General features: G+C 34.0%; 2 protein-coding genes across 3 annotated transcripts in view; both read left to right on the plus strand.

The window, feature by feature from the left end:
• The window catches only part of LOC125676099 (uncharacterized), a 61,516-nt gene that overhangs the window by 11,228 nt on the left and 27,625 nt on the right, over positions 1–22,663 (plus strand). The gene's annotated exons all lie outside the window — the stretch shown is intronic.
• On the plus strand, positions 8,047–12,924 carry LOC125676901 (uncharacterized). Its single transcript, XM_048914773.2, has 4 exons — positions 8,047–8,209; positions 11,262–11,323; positions 11,598–11,756; positions 12,027–12,924. The coding sequence occupies exons 1-4, from the start codon at positions 8,127–8,129 to the stop codon at positions 12,281–12,283; spliced, it is 561 nt and encodes a 186-aa protein (XP_048770730.2). The 5' UTR covers positions 8,047–8,126; the 3' UTR covers positions 12,284–12,924.

Consider the following 22,663-nt stretch of genomic DNA (forward strand, 5'->3'; position numbering starts at 1 on the left):
GTAACGATGTGGATTGTTATTCTGATGAGAAGGGAGAGAGAGAGAGAGAGAGAGAGAGGGGGGGGGGGTATTTTGTTGGTAGATCCTCTAACAAATATCCCATTCCTATATCATTAGGCTATGGGTATAGCACACACATTTTCCAATTACAAATTCTGTAATTCATATATTTTAGATCACATCCATATTTTAATTGTAACAAAACAATACACTTCATAGAGATTTCGATATAGAAATACTTGAGGGCTACTTATTCCAGCATCTTACATGTACATATATGTATCAAATGACATACCCCCACCCCAATAGTAAACTTAACGAACCTTAAGATGTTAATTATGTTCTATGACCTTGCTATGTACATTTTTTCCATAGTTGATACTTTTTAAGAGTATTATTCATAAAGTAGCATTGTGTTTATCTACACATGTGAGTTTGAAAAATAAATTTGTAAAGTTTTGAAAATATCATTTTGTGATTCATTTAACTTTTCTGATATCTATATCTACACGTGTTTCCTGATATATCTTTATTCTATATCAACTTTCTATATAGACCTCTATTCAATTTGCAAGTATCTTCCTGATTATGTGGAAGTCATAATTGATAGTAACACACTGCAATCATCAATCAAACAAACTTAATTAATACATGTGTGTAAAACTTATACGGTACCAATTTTGATGCACCAGATATGCATTTCGACAAATAATGTCTCTTCAATGATGCTCAACCGAAATGTTTTAAATCCAAAATAACTATGAAGTTTTGGAGCTAAATATAGCCAAAAACAGTGTGCTGAAAAAGTGGTGCCAAATTCGTCCAAGGATAAGAGCTATGCACGAGGGAGATAATCCTTTATTTTGAAATGAATTTCTAAATTTTATAACAGCAATTAAATATACATCCGTATTTTCAAGCTAGTAACGAAGTACTAAGCTACTGGGCTGTAGAGACCCTCGGGGACTAACAGTCCACCAGCAGAGGTCTCGACCCAGGGGTCATAATGTAAAACGTATACGGTACGAATTTTGATGCACCAGATGCACATTTCGACAAATAATGTCTCTTCAGTGATGCTCAACCGAAATGTTTGAAATCCAAAATAACTATGAAGTTTCGGAGCTAAATATAGCAAAAAACAGCGTGCCGAAAAAGTGGAGCCAAATTCGACCAAGGTTAAGAGCTATGCATGAGGGAGATAATCCTTAATTTTGAAATGGATTTCTAAATTTAATAACAGCAATTAAATATACATCCGTATTTTCAAGCTAGTAACGAAGTACTTAGCTACTGGGCTGTAGAGACCGTCCTCCGTTTCAAGGTTATATCTCAGATACCCATCTCTTTCGCTTTAAATGTCTGACGCTTGGCAAAGGAACGGTCACAAGCTATTGTATGCATGTTAGAAATGGCATAGCAGCTGAGTTCAAGAGTTGAACCTGGGACCTACTACTATTTAGCAAGCTTTACTTTGAAGGCTGAATACAAATCAAAGTCAGGCAAGGTAATTATCCCCTCTTATGATTCCAAATGAACCTCAGCTATATTCGAAGAGACTAGCTGAGTTTGGAAAATTCGTAGCTGAAATACACACCTTACATATTGACACATTAAGAAAGAACAATGAAGCTTAAGTATATTCATGTGGCAGATATATAAAATATGTAAGTTTGAGACACTGGTAGACAAGTGCGGGTTCTATATTTTCTGACGCAATAGACGTATATAGGTTCCAACTGACTATATTATAAGCTTGTAACAACATTGTCTTTCTTGGTAAAGTTAGTCATTCCAATTGTATTTTAACGAACGTGGCTTTAATTCCATATTTGGTAATCCTACTCATAATTCATGTTCCCTTTCAAAAGTTGAAATTCTTTATAAATCATTCTTCAGTTTGGAACACATTTTTCAAATAACCATTTTATGAGACAAATGGATCTGAGTTACCGTACCTATAATGGATTACAAATTATAATATAGAAATAAGAGCTATGTTGCCGGATCCTGTTAATCTTCTATCAAATCCCTATTGTGAAAATTTATCGGAGTTGTATCCGATGTTAATGTTAAATACTTACCATTACACATTTTGCGTTTGGATGTTAAATATTTACTGTTACATTTTTTTTTATTGTAAACATAAAGGGATAAGTGATGCCAAAATAATGTCGGATTATATGTCGTATTTTGGATACCTATTTTTTGAGTTGAGAGGATCGTATTTGTATGTGATCGAGTGTATGCTTTTGACACTTATCCTATTTTTTTTAAACATGTATAACTATATGAAGTTTGTGTGTTGTTTCCTCGTTCGAGTTTAATTTTGACCTATAAACAATAATGTTTTTAAGTCAACGTTGATTCTATAAGGCGTTTATTTTATCAAAATGTTGTGTTATTAGTGAAATAACTACCTTTTCTACCCTTGTTAGCTCGTGGTTTTGTCGTCGGCGCCATCGCTGTATTGACCTACATTACTGTTGTATTTCGAGCCCGATTCTCATTTTAGCACGTAAAACTTATTACGATATGTAAATCTAGAATCTATACTATGTGAATTGTATTGGTTATCATTCTTTTTATGTAAAAGATATTTCGTAGGATTTTAAAATTTATTCTTAGTAGATCTACTAGCATCTGCCGTGGGAGCCGGTGTCAAACGGCGGGGCCGGTGTCTAACGGCAGGGCCGGTGTCCAGCGGCGACACCGGCAGCCCTGCTGTTGGTTTCCCACTAGGCACGAGCGTTGCCCGGGGGGACGGTCTGTAGGGATAAAAAGGCAACGCAGTGGCTCTGCCGAGGACTCTCGATTTTTCTCTTATACAAACAGGACGCATAATTTCGGTAGGGATATTAATGCTTTTCATTGGGATTTTCTTTATTAGATTTTTTTTTATACATTTATAGAATTTGGGTTATTCCCGAACTCTATAAATACTTTATATAACTGAAAGTAATATTGTAAGTACGGTAGGCCTGGTAAGATCTGGTAATTCTTGATCTTACTTAGGAATTATATTAAGAAATTACAATTGACTGGGGGTTATTCTCTTGATCTATTTGTAATATAAATAAGATTTATTCAATAACTTTATACATTTGAGGGAAATGTTAGTGGATTTTATAGTAGCCGAACAGTAAATAATTGGGGAAAATCTGTTATTCTAGCTTAATTGACAATTCATAAAATAGTTCTATTGTTTTATTTATCAGAATATTTTAGTTAAACTTTATTGTAAGTTAGAAGTACATTATGGTAATTCTAGAGTGTTCACACTAGACGGATTATTTCCATCTAGTGTTAGTCAAGTCACCCCCCCCCCTCTTATTTAATACTGTCAAAGATTGAGCTTTATGCACGAGTCTGGGTGATTCCCGTCTCATGTAGCTTTTATATTAATTAATTACGAGCTATCTGTTTGTAGTTTTGTAAATATATAGGAAAGTTCTTGGTTTCCAAATTAATAAAAGAGGTTAACTGTAACAAGTCTTATCATTTCAACCGAGAGAGTCCAACACAGGTAATTCTTGTGTTATATAAGTATGTGATATTTGCGGGTTATTCTCGCAAATTAACAGAGTAATTACGCGGGTTATTCCCGTTTCGCTAATTACCAACGAAATTGTGTGGTAACCATATTTGCGGGTTATTCTTGCAAATTAACAGAGTAATTACGCGGGTAATTCCCGTTTCGCTAATTACTAACGTACTTGTGGAGAAACCATCAACTCGGGTTCGTTACACTATCTTTGTTCCTCACGAAAATATTAAATTCTGTGAAGGAGATATTTCAAAGGTATTGTGCCACAACATATGCAAGAAGTGGTGTAAATCGAATCTCGATTCGATTATAAAATATTCCTAACCACTTTTGCTATATTTAAAGTCCCAAATCAACAACATCAAAACGTACATTTAAACACTTTACAAGACCATTTCTCAAGATAAATTAAAGAGTATATTTTTGAAATCATACACAGCGGCTTCTTTAATAAGATTGGAATATGGAAATAATCGTTCAGTCATCTAAAAACAACACATACTCTGATGCTGATATTATATGTATTACACGAGTTCCTAGGTGATAACATCTACATAGTCTTTGATGATCAGGTGTTTTATCAGTCTGTCTGAATTCCCATTGTACTCCTTTATTATGTGATATGTTTTCTAGCAATGACTCTGTCCACAGGGGATGCTTACTCCTCCTAGGCAACTGACCCCATATATAGTGTATCAAAGTGTCTTTGTTTGACCTAAGTTTAATTCTATGTATTTCATATGAATTATGAGATCGATCACTGTTTGTTATCTTTACTTTGTCATAGGGGTATGTATAATAAAGTGTAATATATATCACAATTTTACAGATTTGGTGAATTGATTGAAAAAGTGCCTACCGCTCGCTTAGTGGATTCGCCTTTGGCATTCGATTCCAGTTCACAAGATCTTCCTTTAAAAGAATTTTTCAACGCATCGGCAAAGACTGCAGGTAACTACATAATAATTCCTAACATTGTAGTCTGACATTCTATTCTACATTTACAGTTTAGAAATGATAAAATTGACTTACTGTAAGATCGTTATTTTGCATTGCAGAACCCCCAATCACAATACAGCTTTGTGATCGCATTCCTAGCAATTCCCAGAATTTGGTACGTGTACTAGTTTCTTGGGTATCAGATGTCCTAAACTCTACATATGATGTCATTTTCGTTACATTGGAATTAAACCCAGAACATACTTTAAAGTATTGGAACGTACACTGCAGAAGTATTCTGTGTGAAGAATTATTTCCTGAAACGCTGTACACGGTCACAGTCAAACTGCATGAAGATAGCAAATTGGAATCAAAGCCATATACGTTCCATCAATCATATGTAAGGAATATTAATATTCCACTTAATATTCAAATTTCGTTAGTTCAGTTGAACGATGCCATCATTGATATTTTCTAACGAAATATGTGTCTGTTTTGTTCAATTTTAGTATGTTCTACTTTTCTCTCACTTTCTTGAGTAGGTTTTCCTCAAATTTTATTATCAATGAATGGTGCCGAACCTGCCTTGGTTGGGATATTCATGTTCATGCGTATAATTCGTGACATCAGTCTTTGAGAAGATGTTCTGTAGTTAGCCTACGGCTAAGCATATGCGTAATTATATAATAGTAATTATATAATTGTATACATTGTGAAGATGGCAAACCTAAATTTCTAAACAATACAAACCATGTTTATGTTTACATTTCACTGTACCAAAGTTGATGGTTTCGATGAGAATTTTTTTTAGAACGGAACTTTATCCGGTTGTGGTAGCTCAGTGGTAGAGCGTTTGCTTCGTAATCGGGAGATTGTCAGTTTGAGTCCCGCTCATTCCCTGGCCACGTCAAACTTAAGATGTAAACATAGGCCTTGATTTTTACTCTCCAAATACTCAACATTTAGAGGAGAATCACGGGTCTTTCGGATATGACATTAAAACGGAAGTCCGGTGTCTAAATTTTATTAGCATAGGTCTAAATATGTGGTACTTCACCTAAAACTGGTGATATCTCAATATGAGTGAAAACACAAACAATCAACCTACCCGGTTCTTTATGTTTGTACATGCACCTATGATCTATGTCGAAATGGTGGCTTTCAACTTACAATTTTAAGAATATTTGTGTTCCCATCTGCACGTGGTTTCCTGACTAGTAACAGGGTGTGTTTACAGTCCCATGAAATGCGGCCGCATTCGTCTTAAAACACCGTGTTTACAAACAGGACTTTGGGAGCCGGATATCATGTTTATATAAAGTATATCCTGTGTAAAATATTTTAATCCAATTATAATATATTTATTTTTATTTCTCTAACAAAAACTGAATTTCAATGGATCAAAGCTCGTGTCTGTGTCTCGTTAACAAATTCTTAATCTTGAGTCATCGTTTAAGGGTACATGGTAGAGATGTCTATAGTTCGTACACAAATGAAAGTTTGTTACATTTGCTTTTCCCCAGATTATCTAGCATATGCATTCGATGCCGTTATGTGTACATGGAGGCATCTACCAAACTAGTTTAATCAATGATTGTGGGATCAGGCTCTAGCTGAAAGATATTTACATTTTACACTGAAAAAAAAATCTTGAAAACTCTTTTCAGCTAATGCTAGTGCTTTATAAGATAAATTCCTCATGTGATATGAGGTTCAGTGTGAATATGTTTTTAAGAATTAATGGTGGTCCAAGATGTAGGTGTTAGGAACGGTTGTGATTAAAGAGAGCAAACTACTAAACTGTTAGATAGTGTTGTTATCAGAGAGAGCAAACTACCAACATTTTAGATAATGTTATAATTAGAGATGGCAAATTTCCAAAGTGTTAGATGCCTTGTAATCAGAGATGAAAAGATATCAAAGTGGTCGATAATGGTTTAATCAGAAAGGGCAAACTATCAATGCATTGGAGTTAAGGTGTCCCACGTAAAATAACAAGTAATAACAGCATATTCAAATTTAAGTAAAATCTTCCAAGCTTCGCATATTTTATCAACACTCGTTTATCAATACATAAACACACTCCATACCATGTGGAAAATCCCTCGATTAAATATTAAGTCATCATACAAGTGACATAGAGCTATTTTCATCTGATATACTTTCAGTTGTTTATCATCTCGGCAGAGGTGAAAGATGAATTCAAATCAATTGCAGTTTTGCTTGATATGTCGACATTGATTTTATATAATCAAGAAGTGATCCAGACCGGTACAATATCCTCTCGTGTATAACAATTTCCTTAATCTTGATATAAATGATATAAACGAGGCAAACAATTCTTCTGTATCAAAATTCAAAATTTGCAACTAGTTACCTGGAATATGCCTAGATCAAAATAGAATATCGTCATCTTTCACCGGTGCCAAGTCGATTTGTGCGCACGATTGGCTTTCTTTGTTCTAAATGACTATGCATATAGAGGGACGCATTCAAGTTCATAATGTAAAATTAAGATTACTGTAGAGCACCCTATACATATATAAGTATATAAAAAACATATAGAGACTTGTATTTTGTCAACGAAAACTGAAATGATAGTATTTACAACTAGTTTCTACTTTGACGGAATTGCAGGTTCTCTAAAATGCAAAATCAATCTTAACACAAACTCTAGATTGTCGATATCAAATTGGTTTGTTTCAGGAATATAACAGGAATTCACCCTCAAAAAAAAAAGCTTGCTGCTTTGAAGAGAAATCGTTCAATTCAGTGACACAAACCTATGGTATATTTGTAACATTCTGTGTGTCCGAAGTGCGTAGCGGTTAACGCGCTCGTTTGTCACCGCTGCGACCCAAGTGCGATCTCCGTGATCGGCAATGGTTGTATGTGAGAGGGCATGATGGTCGCTCGCTCGGACACGTGGACTTTTTCCGGTTTCATCCCACAAAATGACCGTCTAATGTTAACATCTGTACAAGTCGGTAAATGGCTGATATATGACTAATGTTCATTGTTGTTTGAATGTCAGACTTTGAAAGAAAAAGATCATTATCATTTCCTTATTTCCTTATTTGATTTTCTGGTCCGAAGATGATGTTGAGTCACTTCAGTTTCTAGTTTTCCCCCATGAAGTTCCTCCCATCATCGGAAATAAAAACCGCCTGCAAGACTATAATGGAAGAAACAAATTCCAGAACATTTACTTGTTTGTAACCGGTGCTCAAACTTTCATTCCTCGCTTTAAGAAAAATCACTTGAAAATTGAAAAATGAATAGACTAAAGTAAAAATGGTTAGAAACGGTTTCTAACCGGCAGGTTGTGGAAGCTATCATTTTCTGCAATCTAATGGGATCAAAGTCTGTAACATAGATATTTTTAAAAATACTTTTCGTTTCATGATGTTACAAAATATATCCATATAACTTTTGGATATGTGAATACAGATTCTTTAAATTCTGAGTATGATTTAATTAGATATTTGATATAATTTCCTTTATCATAATTACCCCCTATGTGCACAGTGTTTATTAATCCGTTCGATCTGATTTGCCTTCCTGTTAAATTACATGTTACTACTGAGCGCAGAGGGACCGTTATTCATAAAGGAGAAAAGTTGGGGAATAGAGTACTAATATGAAATACGAATCAAACGTATCCATACTTCTTTTATTAATCGTTTTCAACGCACCGGCATGCATATCGTACCTTTGTGAGAGGTAAGGCAACATCATTTATGTTCTACAACTACAATCATGTATCAAATGTTTGGTGTAATTCCAAGTTTTTAACATGAACCTGTGAATCATTCTTCCTTTCCTGTTTGATTACTGGAGTGCGCGGTAATTCGTCCTCTGCCTAGTACATGTATACAATTTAATAATGCTTCATGATTACCATTGATCAACCGTCTTACTTTTATACTTTAACTCAATTCACCAATCAGTGTGAGGTTTATTGCTATAGTGCTTTTGCGGGAAGCGGGACAGTAACGTTGTGGTTATGGTGCTTGCTTCATAACCATAACGTCCAGGCTCAATTCCCGCTTCAAGCCTAACACATCTCAGATATGTAGTGTATGTTTCCTCACCATATCCCTGGCATTAGAATTTCACAGTTGTCTTGGATATGACCTTGAGGCTGGGGGTCCCTTGTCACGGTAGGCGTTGGCACGAGTTGGTTTATCTTTATGAATGCCAAATTCTCAAAATAGACATAAAACAACATATAAACATCTAAAGAGATTTCCATCAAGCTGACTATGATGGTAGTGAAAGCACCTAGCTTAAAGTGAATAATCATCACTTTTTTACTCCTGTCATTGTCATAATGTTCCAGCTTTCGTATGAGCTTGTTGTTTTATTTTAGTTCATATTTTATTTTGACATGTAATCGTTTCGCACCAGATTTTTACTAGTTACTTTCTAAATTGTGCCTGAAAATAAACAAAAAATCCTGGTGTTCATGACCTCTGTTATTTGTTAGTATACACAAGATATGACAGCCATGTTCAAAAGCATGACGGATTCCTTGAACATACATGTAATATGTAAGCTACATATAAGTGTGGTAGGAACGTGTGTGTATATCATCACTCAAGGAAGTATTCATCAACTTGACTATTATTTCAATATGGGTAAATCAATGTTGCACAACATATTACTGATATTTCAATTCGTACAGCAAAATTAGTATAACTGTAGAATATTCTATCATAACCTATGTGACTTAATTTATATGGGAGAAACTAAGGGTTTACTTAAGAAAATAATATCGGGGCACATATTTCAAATAAAAAAATGGTGGTAACCAACTTCTTTACAAGCATTTTAATTCACCACTTCATCTTGTCAATGAGGGTAAGGATTTGGGGGGGGGGGGAAATTACCATCACACAAACAATCCAACATTAAGTACCCCTTTTCGTAGACAACAAAAAGATCACTGGGTCTGTATTTTCATATGGATGCTATGATAATGTATATGACAATTTGACTAGTCCACAAGGAAATAACGTGAATGTGATAGGATACTTAAAGACGGAAACACAGTCATGGACTTCGTTTATATAAAAGACCAATTATAAATGATGTCACGTTTGATTTACTTTTACCTTACGTCAACATACAGTTAGGTCCACATCATATTATGAATTTTGTCGAAGATTATGCCAGACGATGGGCTAAATATGAAAAAGAAGATCATGATACATTGTCAAAATGGGTTACAAGCATAAGAGGTATATTAAAATCCCGCATTAAACATATCAAAACAAAAGTACGTACCATCTATCCTTCAGTGGTTAGTAAACCAGAAGTGATAAAAGAATTATATAGGTTACATGAGGAATACGTTTTGGTTCCAGCTGACAAAGCTAGTAACAACATTGTCTTTGTAAAGGTCATTATTGCAACTTTATTTTAAACGAATGTGGCATCATTCCACTTTTGGTATTCGTACTTATACTCCAACTGCCCTTTCAAAAGATGAAATTCTTCAAAACTATGCTTCAGTTTTAGACAAATTTAATATTCCAGTAGATGGGTCGAATGAATATGAGTTACCGTGCCTGTACTGGATTCCTAAGCTACATAACAACCCTTACAAACAAAGATACATCGCTGGATCAATTTAGTACTCTACCAAGAACCTGTCTTTGCTCCTCACGAATATATCAACAGCTGTGAAGAAGAAACTTCAAACTTACTGTGCGACTACATATGCCAGAAGTGGTGTAAATCAAATATGGATTATAAAAAACTTTGAACAACTTTTAGTAAACTTGAAATAGTAAAACTTTTCCCAAATCATTAACATCAAGACCTATGACTTTCCAACACTTCACACGACGATTCCTCACGTTGAATTAAAGACTAGACTTTTTTACATCATAGACAGTTGCTTCTTCAACAAAAATGGAAAACGGAAATATTCATATCTAGTGATCAGTCATCCAAAAATTTACTTTGTTAAGCACCACTCTGATTCCACGTTCAAGTACATATATTCTGCAGTTGAAATAAAAAAAAAATATGCTAGAGTTGACAATACATTCGTTGTCTTTGGTGATCAGGTCTTCCAACAGTCTGTTGGAAGTCCCATGAGCATGAATTGTCCTCCTTTGTTACCAGACCTGTTTTTATATTCATATGAAGCAGAATTTATTCAAAACCTACATGAGACGAAAAAATTAGTTGCCGTAGCCTTCAATTCGACATTCAGATATATCGACGACGTTTTGTCTATTAACAATACTAACTTTCATTCATATGTCAATTCGATATATCCCTGTGAGTTCGAAATTACCAGAGAGTCGCCCACTTTTGCCTCATATTTAGATATTCATCAAAAGTATATATTAACGGCAAACTGACAACTCATGTGTGACAAAAACGATGATTTCAGCTTCTCCATCGTCAACTTTCTATATTTATGTAGCAATATTCCATTATCACTTGCATATGGTGTTATATCTCTCAACTAATTCGATACACAAGAGCTTGTTCTACACATGGTCAGTTTTTAAATCGAGGCAAGCTAATGGGAACCAAGTTGATGGTACAGGGGTTTCAGCAGTCTCGATTTAAGTCAGCATTTCGCATTTTGCAAATTCTATTGTTGTTATAGCGATCTAGTTTGCCAATACAATCATTGGGTCAAGTGTTGTCTGACGTCTGTCCAGGGGTCCGTGTTTGCCCAACTATCTATTTTGTATTGCTTATAAGAGTTATGAGATTGATCACTGTTCGTTATCTTTAACTTTCATCATAGATATTCTCGGCAATCGTGCCATGAAGATTGCAAATGGAATGAGAGACACCGGAGATGTATGGGTTAGTGATTCATGATATATGATAAAAAAGATTCTGGGCATCTTGGAATTGGATATACAATACTGCGAGAAATGCCAGTTCTATACACTTCGGTTTCTTACTTGATTATGGATCAGGCGAAAAAAAAATCTCAATATTCTCTTCTTAAGTTATAGATTGGTTCACAAATATTCATAATTCCTTAATATGAATTTCTAAGAATTTTAGTTTGTGAATATGAAGCAAAAATATGTCACAAATAATTTACTTCTGCTCGTGTCATGTATTTTTACAGACTGTGAAGCTGGTTACTATGGATACAATTGCTCACAGCTTTGTAGATATCCAAACTTTGGGGAGAGTTGTCAACAGTCGTGTTCAGATTGTGCCGAGGATTTGTGCGACACAGCTCATGGGTGTCAGACAACTGTTCTTCCATCAATTCAACAAACCTGTAAATTTCTTTCTATAAAATGTCTGTATTTGTGTAAGCGATATGTAGATTTCAGCGCCATGGGTTCAGTCCCACTGATGCACACATTCATATTTCAAAAATGCTAAAATATGAAATGTATTCACATACAAAAGACACACTACATGTACTAATATTTTGAATGTAAAGCTGTAAAGTTATTTTAATGACTCAGATACATTTCTTAATTTGATTGATAATTTTAAAAATATATCTGTATGATATTCTTAAACACGTTCCTTTTCCTCCTAGCTACGTTAGCGGTGGTGTATAGAAATGGTATCAGCCATACCGCATCTTTCGAACTCGATCCTGTTATCATTGGAATAGTAACATCATCAGGTATCCTTCTGGTGTGCATCATTTTTGCCTATGTTACCATCGTCAACAGAAGACGGTTTATCAGAAACATACGGATGAGGAAACCTATCCTTAATTTCGCCACAACGGAAGTCACTTCTGAAAATTATAACAACGAGTCCACATCACATCACTCAACATATCAATAGAGTTAATGTTTTTTCAACATTCTAGCTGAAAGTTTGAAATATGCATAATCGCCAACATACAGCATTTCTACAAATAGATATGAATCTGTACTTCAAGGTCACAGTAAATGAATATGAATTTTACAACTGCTATATCTTTTGTTGTTGAATGCATTCAAAACTGTTTTGTTTGATGGTTTTATTTGTAGTTTTATGTCTCATTCGACACTTTTAAAGAGAATTATGTTATTATATCAAATCAGGTCCGCCATTTCTGTTTTTTTTCATATTATATGATATTTTTAAGTAGTGTTGATACCTGTAGTGTTCTAAATCATTATCACGTCATGAAACGTTACATTCTTTAAATTACCATGTCCTCAAATTAACTATCGATATTTTGTGTGTTATATCAACGCGGCCAATGTATGATGATTCGACATATCCCAGTGAACTCGTAATAAGAAATCACAGAGTCCTACACATCTGCTTCATACTTAGATATGTTATTGAAAGTAAATACTAACGGCAAACTAACAATGCAACTTCAGCAAACAAGATGATTTCAACTTCTCCATCATCAACTTCCCATATCTATGTAGCAATATTCCATTATCATCTGCATATGGTGTTTTTATCTCTCAACTGATTCGATACGCATGAGCTTGATCTGCGTATAATCAGTTTTTAAATCGAAGCAGGCTACTGACAAACAAGTTGATGGTGCAGGTGTTTCAACAGTCTCGTTTAAAGTCAGCATTTCACAAATTGTATTGGTGTTATAACGATCTAGTTTGCGAATACAAACTTTCATTGGGTCAAATGCTATCTGACGTGTTTCATACCGATTGTTATGTCGTTCTTCGCACACTGATTATGTCTACGGATAACTTCCTTTACCTGATCAAGATATAGGGTTCATGGTGGGTGTGACCCTTTGACATGGGATGCTTACTCCTCCTAGGCACCTGATCTCGCCTTTGGTGTGTCCAGGAATTCGTATTTGCCCAACTATCAATTTCGTATTGCTTACAGGAGTTATGAGATTGATCACTGTTCGTTATCTTCACATTTCATATTTACGAAATAAATTTCATTTTCGAATAATAATAATAATGTCCTTTATTTAAACAGGATAGCATAATTAGTTTAAAAACAAGCTTACATTGTGGTCCTGATAACATTTATACAGACAGCAGTATTATACAGATACAATATAAAATAGTATATGAAGGTATGTTGTATTTATCCCTGTACGCTATTTACATATTTAAAACTGAAAATATATAAGAAATAAAACTGAAAATAATCAAAAACAAATTTATATGAAATTAATTTCCCGAATGAATTTTTTTTAAAGATAAACGGATTTAAAAGTTTCCCATATTGGGTAATATTTTTAAAATTCTGGCATATTATTCCATAACTGGGAACCGTAAATTCTAAAATATCTTCTAAAATATTGTGTCTTTGCTCTCTGGATATATCATGAATTACTTTGACTTAATCTGGTAGCTCTACTGCTAATTTCATGAACATACTGAAAAACTTCTAAATAGTCGGGGGTTAGACTATGTAAAACTTTGAAGACAAGAATGATAGTTCTATATACAAAATAGTCTGAGAGAGGCATCCATCTAACTTGATGCATCATTAATGTTGTATATGTATAAAAAATTCTGTTTAAAATCACTCTAGCAGCTCGCTTTTGAAGTTTGCATAATTTGTAAAGACCGTCCTTGTTTTTCATATTGCACCAAACAGTACAACAGTAGTTAAAATGAGGAAAAACAATTGTATTAAACATTTCAGTAATAATTCAGTTGACAAGAATGAAAGTAATTTAGATAACACACCTATTTTGCTTGCAAGTTTTTTGGATAAAATTTCAACATGTTCAGACCACGTGAGACATCTGTCAATATAAATACCAAGTAGTTTTGCACATGATACATTTTCGATGACGATATTGTCCACTTTTATCGAAAATTTTCTACAATTTCTTACTCTTTTTTTGCGTTATCTTGAGATTAATTGTAAGATTCTTTATATCCATCCATTCTAAAGTATTTTTAAGATCCATATGTAATTTGTTTTCTATAACATCTATACTTTTATCCGAGACATCTTGAGTTGTATCGTTTGCATACATATAGGCTGCAGAATATTGTCAGCAATCTGGATAGTCATTTACATATAGAATAAAAAAAAACAAAGTATCAAGTATTGATCCTTTAGGTACTCCTATTGCAATATCTAATTTGTCGGACTTAATTCCATTCCATTTAACACATTGTAATCCAAAGAAGTAATACGTCATGATTTACCGTGTCAAAAGCTTTACTTAGATCTACAAATAAGACACCTTAAGTTTTCCATTGTCATGTGGATATGAACTGTGACACTTTTCCCCTGTTGCTGTTCACACCTTTGTGTGTTTTCAAAAATGAAATTTATTTCACACATTTGCATTCTACTTTCATTTCTGTCGGAATAGTCCCAACTGTAAAAATAGTCGTACTATAGTTATCAAGATTCATACGCACATTTAATTGTTCTGTTTCATGATGAAATGTCTGTCATTACAATTGGTAAACATGTCTAATTCAAAAACATCGGAAAAGTAAATATACATGAATATAGATGTGGATATGCTGTTTACCCATTAGTTATTACAGAGATTGGTTAGCCTGTGTAATTTATAACCAAATGATATTAAAGACTGCAGCATGCTGTTAAACTCTCGTTTCGGGACTTCTAACAAAATTGAAAGTTATATGTAGATTTAAAAAAAAACAAAAATTGCAACTTTGAAAATTCACAGGGGTATGAACTACCATGCTCCACACCGGCGAATATTTCATGCAGCACTAACTCTCGTACATACAGAAGAATTAGATAGGAGACACTAGCTCGCTAAGCGTCGACAAAAACATCAACTAGTACATGTACAATATCACATGTATGTCACAACAAGCATCTTAGTTACTTAACACCTATTATCCATGAAAGCACGAATCACACTTACAAAACTCGGCAACCGTTAACAGAATCCAAACAAGAACAAAGTCATGCGATATGCTCTCAATTTTTATTAGGAATATGAAATACTGTTAAAAAAACCGGTTTCTCAGTCCCGCAACTTTGTTATTTTTCTTGGCAGCAATTAACAACAGAATACATATTGTTGGCTGAAGATTGTAGTTTATTAATGACGTTTGAAGAAGTTGAAAACTCATTTACAATCCCTATGGGTAGGGATATCCCCGAGTATCAAAACTACAACTCAGACAACCTAAACAAAAATGATAGTGGGTTCTCCCTGTTCTTTATACATATATATATATATATATATATATATATATATATATATATATATAAAGCACTAAATAATCACAACTAGGTACTGAAATTTTTCGCCCCAGCCCGGGGTCGAACCAGCGCCCTACGGCACCCACCGCCTAGCAAGATTGTCAAACCAGTGCGTAAGTCCATTCGGCCACAACGACTTCCCTTAAAAAGGAAGCTTTGTTATGCTCCTAAAGCGCTACTTATACACACTGATGCAATCCCACACAGTCGCTGTGTCATTCAGTGTTTAAGATATTTTATAAGGAGAGTGGATCTCTCGATGCAATTGTATAGAATATTTAATATAAAGCACAAACAAACAATTATAACACCCAACCTTACGTTTACCCCTTATATATATATATATCTTCATAGTTATTTCGGATTTCAAACATTTCGGTTGAGCATCACTGAAGAGACATTATTTGTCGAAATGTGCATCTGGTGCATCAAAATTGGTACCGTATAAGTTTTACACACACACACACACACACACACACACACACACACACACACACACACACACACAGAGATATATATATAAATCTTGTTCAATACAAATAATCATGAAATAGAAAAATAAGTGGCACCTTAAACTTTTGCTTTATGCTATAGCTTTCTTTATACAGTTATTGCAGTCTTTTAAAACATTCCTTATACTGGACCCCACTCCACACCAATTCATTTTTTATACTGCTAAAGTACTTCATACTAAATAAGACTTGGGTGTAGCAGTTACACAGAAACTTTTAGAAATAACTTACCACTTGATACATGTGGGTCAATAGAAAGCAATAGGTAGTTCTTGTTATAATGTAAAATTCTACAGATGTGAGAAACAGAACGGTGTCTACATTAAAGTGTGTACTCTCCATAAATTTATTATAGTGCAGTTCTCGAAAGAAACTCATCAGAGACCGAAAATGTTAATATATTTTTCTTATAGCTCAAAACTAAGTATCGGATAAATGCTTTTCTGATCAATATCGTAAATGTACTACCATGATAAAAATTGCCCGTATTTGTTATTTTCTTTTTTCTGATAGATAAATAGCCAGTAGTGTAGATATTTACCCAGGAAGATATTCATTGTCCATGTATGTATTATAAATACGTATTTATAATCTTTGTTGATGATTTCCTGTTTGTTCTATGTTGTATCCAGATTTAATGTGTAATAGATGTATTTAGTAATCCTCTTATGTACAATAATAGAAATCAAGATTTGTGCGCTTTCTAATCTCATATACTAGTTGTACTTTGTTTAAATGAATGATACTTGCACCGAATAAATTAAGTATTACAGTGTAGTTAATTAAACTAACAACAAATTGTCATTTGTTTCTGGCTTACCCATTCCTTTCTCAGGACAAAGAAGTGAATAACATGAAACAAAAGAAGAAATGCAGCATTAGCTTATTCACTTGACGTCATTCCATCTCTCCTTCTAGAGAATAGGGCCTCGAACATACATCCTCCAATCCTTTCTGTTTTGGGCTGTTCTTGCAGCATTGTTTCTACATTAAACTTTTTGAATCTACTGCCTACAATAGACTATACATGGTAGATTCTGGGACTGATCATGGAACTTCATACAACACGTCTCATCAGTCGGTCGTACTAATAGTAGGGCATAAGGGTATAAATATTGACGTATGCAATGTATTAGATAACATTGAATGGTAAAACCATGAACAATCAATTCAGTTTTGGTTTTTTTAAATTCCTTTCACCACAAAATCTAATTTAATATGAAATATCAGCGTTAGGTATGCTTATATATTTGTGCCTTTAGAATGGGTATTGAACGACTATAATAAACAGGTATACAAACAGTTTGTTACCACGTTGAATGTAAAATAAAAACTATAGAAAATGGAAATATTAATCAAGTTACCAAAAGTACTGCATATTGCGCCTTAGAATGTTTGGATGTTTTTCAAACTGATTAAACCTCTCTCTCTCTCTCTCTCTCTCTCTCTCTCTCTCTCTCTCCAATCTGACCGGGAACTGGTTTTCATTTAGTACCTAATAAAATCAAGGAGAAAAGGCGGAAGGAACATGTTGATTTCACATTTATAAACTTTAATCACTGCAGATTATTTTTCAAATAAAACGAAATTTTCTAGTGCTGCTTTTCGTATCTCTCCGAAATCTCTTTGTGGTGTGGATTTAATTTAAAATCAAATTCAATCCTAGCAATAATAATCTGCAGTGATTAAAGTTTATAAATCAATATGTTCCTTCCGCCTTTTCTCCTTGATTTTATTGGGTACTAAATGAAAACCAGTTCCCGGTCAAATTGAAAAGAGAGAGAGAGAGAGAGAGAGAGAGAGAGAGAGAGAGAGAGAGAGAGAGAGAGAGAGAGAGAGAGAGCACAGATTCCGGAGAGATGCGAAAAGCAGCACTAGAAAATTTCGTTTTATTTGTAATGTCCAGAACGGTGTCATCCATCCAGCGATGCCTTCAGTAAGTACAAATGTGTTCATTCTGTATATTTACTATACATTGTTATACTGTAGATTCATTAATTTTCGAGGGACTAAATTTCATGCTTTTGTTAGAATACAAATTCGCCAGTACAGCTAATGCGTAAATGTAATCCGTACTCTGTTCTCTTCTATATAAATAAAACTGTTATAGATCAACTACGAAAACTAATACGTACACGTGTTTATAAAATACTTAATTACTTTAATTCTAAGCACAATAATTCAAAAACTTAGACGATTGCACATGTGTTGTTCACACTTCAGAAGGAGCGAGAAGACACATTTATGCACAAGTAAGTTTTTATTTTCTATGGTACATTGTATATACCGGTATGTGATGTTATGGTGTTAATAATGTAACTATCATTATAAGGTAATATCAGCAGTCTTTTCAGTTTTCATCATGTATACTAAGAAGTTTCATATATTACTCTGCAATATTTTACAAGCATTTGGAATCAGTGAATGGGTGTAAAAGCAACTTACGATCATCAGCAAATACATGATATAACATGTAACTGACACTAAGTGTGATTAATTGAGATTTAGTTAACTGACAAGTGGTTAACTGACATATGATTAACTGTGATGTTATTCACTGACATTTATGTAATTAACTGAGTGTGATTAATTGAGATTTGGTTAACAGACAAGTGGTTAACTGACGTATGATTAACTGTGATGTTATTCACTGACATTTATGTAATTAACTGAGTGTGATTAATTGAGATTTGGTTAACAGACAAGTGGTTAACTGACGTATGATTAACTGTGATGTTATTCACTGACATTTATGTAATTAACTGAGTGTTATTAATTGAGATTTGGTTAACAGACAAGTGGTTAACTGACGTATGATTAACTGTGATGTTATTCACTGACATTTATGTAATTAACTGAGTGTGATTAATTGAGATTTGGTTAACAGACAAGTGGTTAACTGACGTATGATTAACTGTGATGTTATTCACTGACATTTATGTAATTAACTGAGTGTTATTGAGATTTGGTTAACAGACAAGTGGTTAACTGACGTATGATTAACTGTTGTGCTATTCATTGACATTTATGTAATTAACTGAGTGTGATTAATTGAGATTTGGTTAACTGACAAGTGTTTAACTGACGTATGATTAACTGTGATGTTATTCACTGACATGTGTGATTAACTGTGATGTTATTCACTGACATGTGTGATTAACTGTGATGTTATTCACTGACATGTGTGATTAACTGAGTGTGATTAATTGAGATTTGGTTAACAGACAAGTGGTTAAGTGACGTATGATTAACTGTGGTGTTATTCAATGACATTTATGTAATTAACTGTGATTGATTGAAATTTGATTAACTGACAAGTGGTTAACTGATATGTAATTAACTGAGTGGGATTAATTGAGATTTGGTTAACTGACAAGTGGTTAACTGACGTATGATTAACTGTGGTGTTATTCAATGACATTTATGTAATTGACTGAGTGGGATTAATTGATATTTGGTTAACTGACAAGTAATTATCAATTTGTTATAACAGATTACTAATTTATCATTGGGGTACATGTATTCACACGAATGTTTGGTGCGTCTAGTTTGTATATCAGTTGTACAAACGTGCAATATAGTGTTGCTGTTGTAAAGTAAAATTTTTGTCATGGTACCAATCATTGTTCGTCATTTGAATTTCAATGCCATTTTATCTAATCAATGCATGAAACCAGTTGTTGCTAAACACGGAACGGAAAACGAAACGGAAGACAGAACGGAAAACATTGTATGCAATATTGTTATGAGGAGGTCAGACTTTTGCAAAATAAAAGGTTTATCATGAACAAGGAAGACAGACATTACAGAGAGAGCGGGAAGTCATCCACAGAATCCACCGTTTCATATACTTCATACTAATACATATGTACATGTATTCTAAAAGCATTAACTTACCATGAAAAATATCAATAAAAAAAAAAAAGAGTACCGCAAATGGTACAATATACGCCGTCGGACAGTGAGTCTTTGATTAAATATCAGGGAAATATCTGTATCCGTAATGCAAAAAAGCCTGGAAAACTGACCTACTTTTGGACTAAAAGTAGGTCACGGATGGAACAATCCAGCTGAAATGCACACTGAACTTGTATCCCTCTGAGAGGAAGCCTTTGACTAAATATCAGGGCACGATCTGTATCCGTAATGAAAAAAGCTCAGAAAACTGTTTCACCTTTTTTAGTCCTAATGTAGGTCACAGACGGACGGACCAATCCAGCTTAAATGCAAACTGAACTTGTATTTCTCTGAAAGGAAGCTCATATGTAAATTTCAGTGCAATATCTGTATCTGTACCGACAAAATGTCCGGAAAACTGTTTGACCTACCTATAACCCTAAAGTAGGTCAACGATGGACCAATCCAGCTGTAATACAAACTCACTCTTACAATTCTTGAGGGAGATAATATGACCAACTTTCAAAGCTGTACATACATCCGTTACGGAAAAAAGTCCAGAAATCATAACCGGGACGGACAACCAGCCGGACGGACGTCGCAATAACATAATACGGGACTAATGACGGGCGTATAAAAACTTACTGTATAAGACTTGAATTTTCTTTTATATCCGATGGATAACACTCCCTCCCCCGAAAACAACATTGTAAAAGATAAAATAATTTTTCAACAATCCCCCCCCCCCCAAACATAGCTTTCTTAAATCGAATTTGCTTTTATTCGTAATTTAGATATACACCTGGTATAATACATGTATGTATTTATGCATCACATTAAATTCTAATGCGAACGAGTCCGGTGTGTATAGGTTTGTCTCATTTGGGATGAATTTATTTAAAAGTTCGTACATTTAGCCTACCGATATCCTGCGGATTATTGTTGAACCCGAAGAGATACAACGGGGAAAATAGAATGAAACAACTAAAGGTGAAGTTTACGATTCATAGTAAGAGGAATGAACAGGTATGAAATACCTAAAAGGCTAAAAGACAATTTATGCTTGATCGGAATTAAATAGTCGTCTCATTATTAATTTAAATATTAAGATACAAGTATTTAGTTTAGAAATAAACTGCTAGAAGTCCTCCATATTTAGGAATGTAGTGCTGCGGTCACAAAGTATGTTAGTAAAAAAAAATAATATAACAAACACAAGATATTCAACTAGCAGACTTAATAAGATCATGAATTGTTATATACACTGTACATATCACACTCCCTATGGAGTATCACATGTAAATGTGCGTTAATGACATTTACCATCGGAAGGGGGGGGGTGTCATATAAAGTACGTGTGTTCTTTCTATTATCTACTCATAGTTGGGGCCTCCGTGGCCAAGACTTAGTGGTTAGTTTCCCTGTTTACTTTCGGAAGGTCGGTATCCGAGATACATTGTATCTGGGTCCTCTCTTCCATCATGTAAAACGCTTTGTAAATTCTTGTACAAACGTTAAAATCTCTGAATCGATTTATGATGCAGACTTTTAAGGTAAAATTGTTTTCTCGCTTGCAAACAAATTCCCAAATGTTGATTTTTAATCATAACAAAGTAATATCTTCCGATTTTTTGGTGTCATCTTAGTTACATTAATTATTCTAAGTCTTAACTTCTGTTCCGTTTTCCGTTCCGCGTTTAACAACACCTTCATTTGTACAAAAAACATGTTTTGATTATATTATATTATGTCATTTTCATTTGTTCTTGCTTATGAAGAGATGGTTGTTATTGGTATTATAGGAGGATAAAAAATATGCAAGCACAGGGTACATGTACATGGAATCAGCTGATTAAGCTACATGCTTCCAATATTCTTACATCTCCATAATACACTACCGGACATACATTTATTCCCCTTGATAAACCACCGGGCAGATATTCACTCCCCATAATAAACTACCGTGCAGACATTTACTCCCCATAATAAACTACCAGGAGGACGTTCACTCCCCATAATACACTACCGGACAGTCATTCACTCCCCACAATAAACCACCGGGCAGATATTCACTCCCCATAATAAACTACCGTGCAGACATTTACTCCCCTTAATGAACTACCAGGAGGACGTTCACTCCCCATAATAAACTACCGGGCAGACATTTTCTCCCCATAATAGACTACTATTTGTTTTAAAAACATAGATTGATGTGTGTTATTGTTTACAAAGTTTTCAAAATAAATGGATATTGATTCAAGTTTATTATATATATCCCATTTCAAGTATACTCTAGGTAAAATGTGTCATTTAAAAGTTAAAATTTGCGATTGTACAAAATGAATATGTTTTAAATTACAGAATTAACATTTCACTGGTTTGTTAGTTTACATAAAAAGACTCGATTCTTTGTTTACATAACACAGAATCAAAGCTAAAATGTTTGCATTCAGACGGTCCAAATTTTAGTTGCCAACATTTAATGAGTTATATTCTTAATTTTTAACATCAAAAATGAAAAATATTTCTTTCGAAAAACGTGAATCAGTCACTTTAAAAGAACGAGTTAAATTACTCAATATGAGGAATAAATGTCATTTCCATTTGTAGTATAGAATAC

Source organism: Ostrea edulis, chromosome 3 (genome assembly GCF_947568905.1).
Source record: "Ostrea edulis chromosome 3, xbOstEdul1.1, whole genome shotgun sequence".
Taxonomy (NCBI): domain Eukaryota; kingdom Metazoa; phylum Mollusca; class Bivalvia; order Ostreida; family Ostreidae; genus Ostrea; species Ostrea edulis.

Coding starts and splice junctions, on each gene's coding strand:
- LOC125676901 (XM_048914773.2), top strand. CDS start 8,127: ATGAAATACGAATCAAACGTATCCATACTTCTTTTATTAATCGTTTTC. Junction 11,324..11,597: donor GAGACACCGGAGATGTATGG/GTTAGTGATTCA, acceptor GTATTTTTACAG/ACTGTGAAGCTGGTTACTAT. Junction 11,757..12,026: donor TCCATCAATTCAACAAACCT/GTAAATTTCTTT, acceptor TTTTCCTCCTAG/CTACGTTAGCGGTGGTGTAT.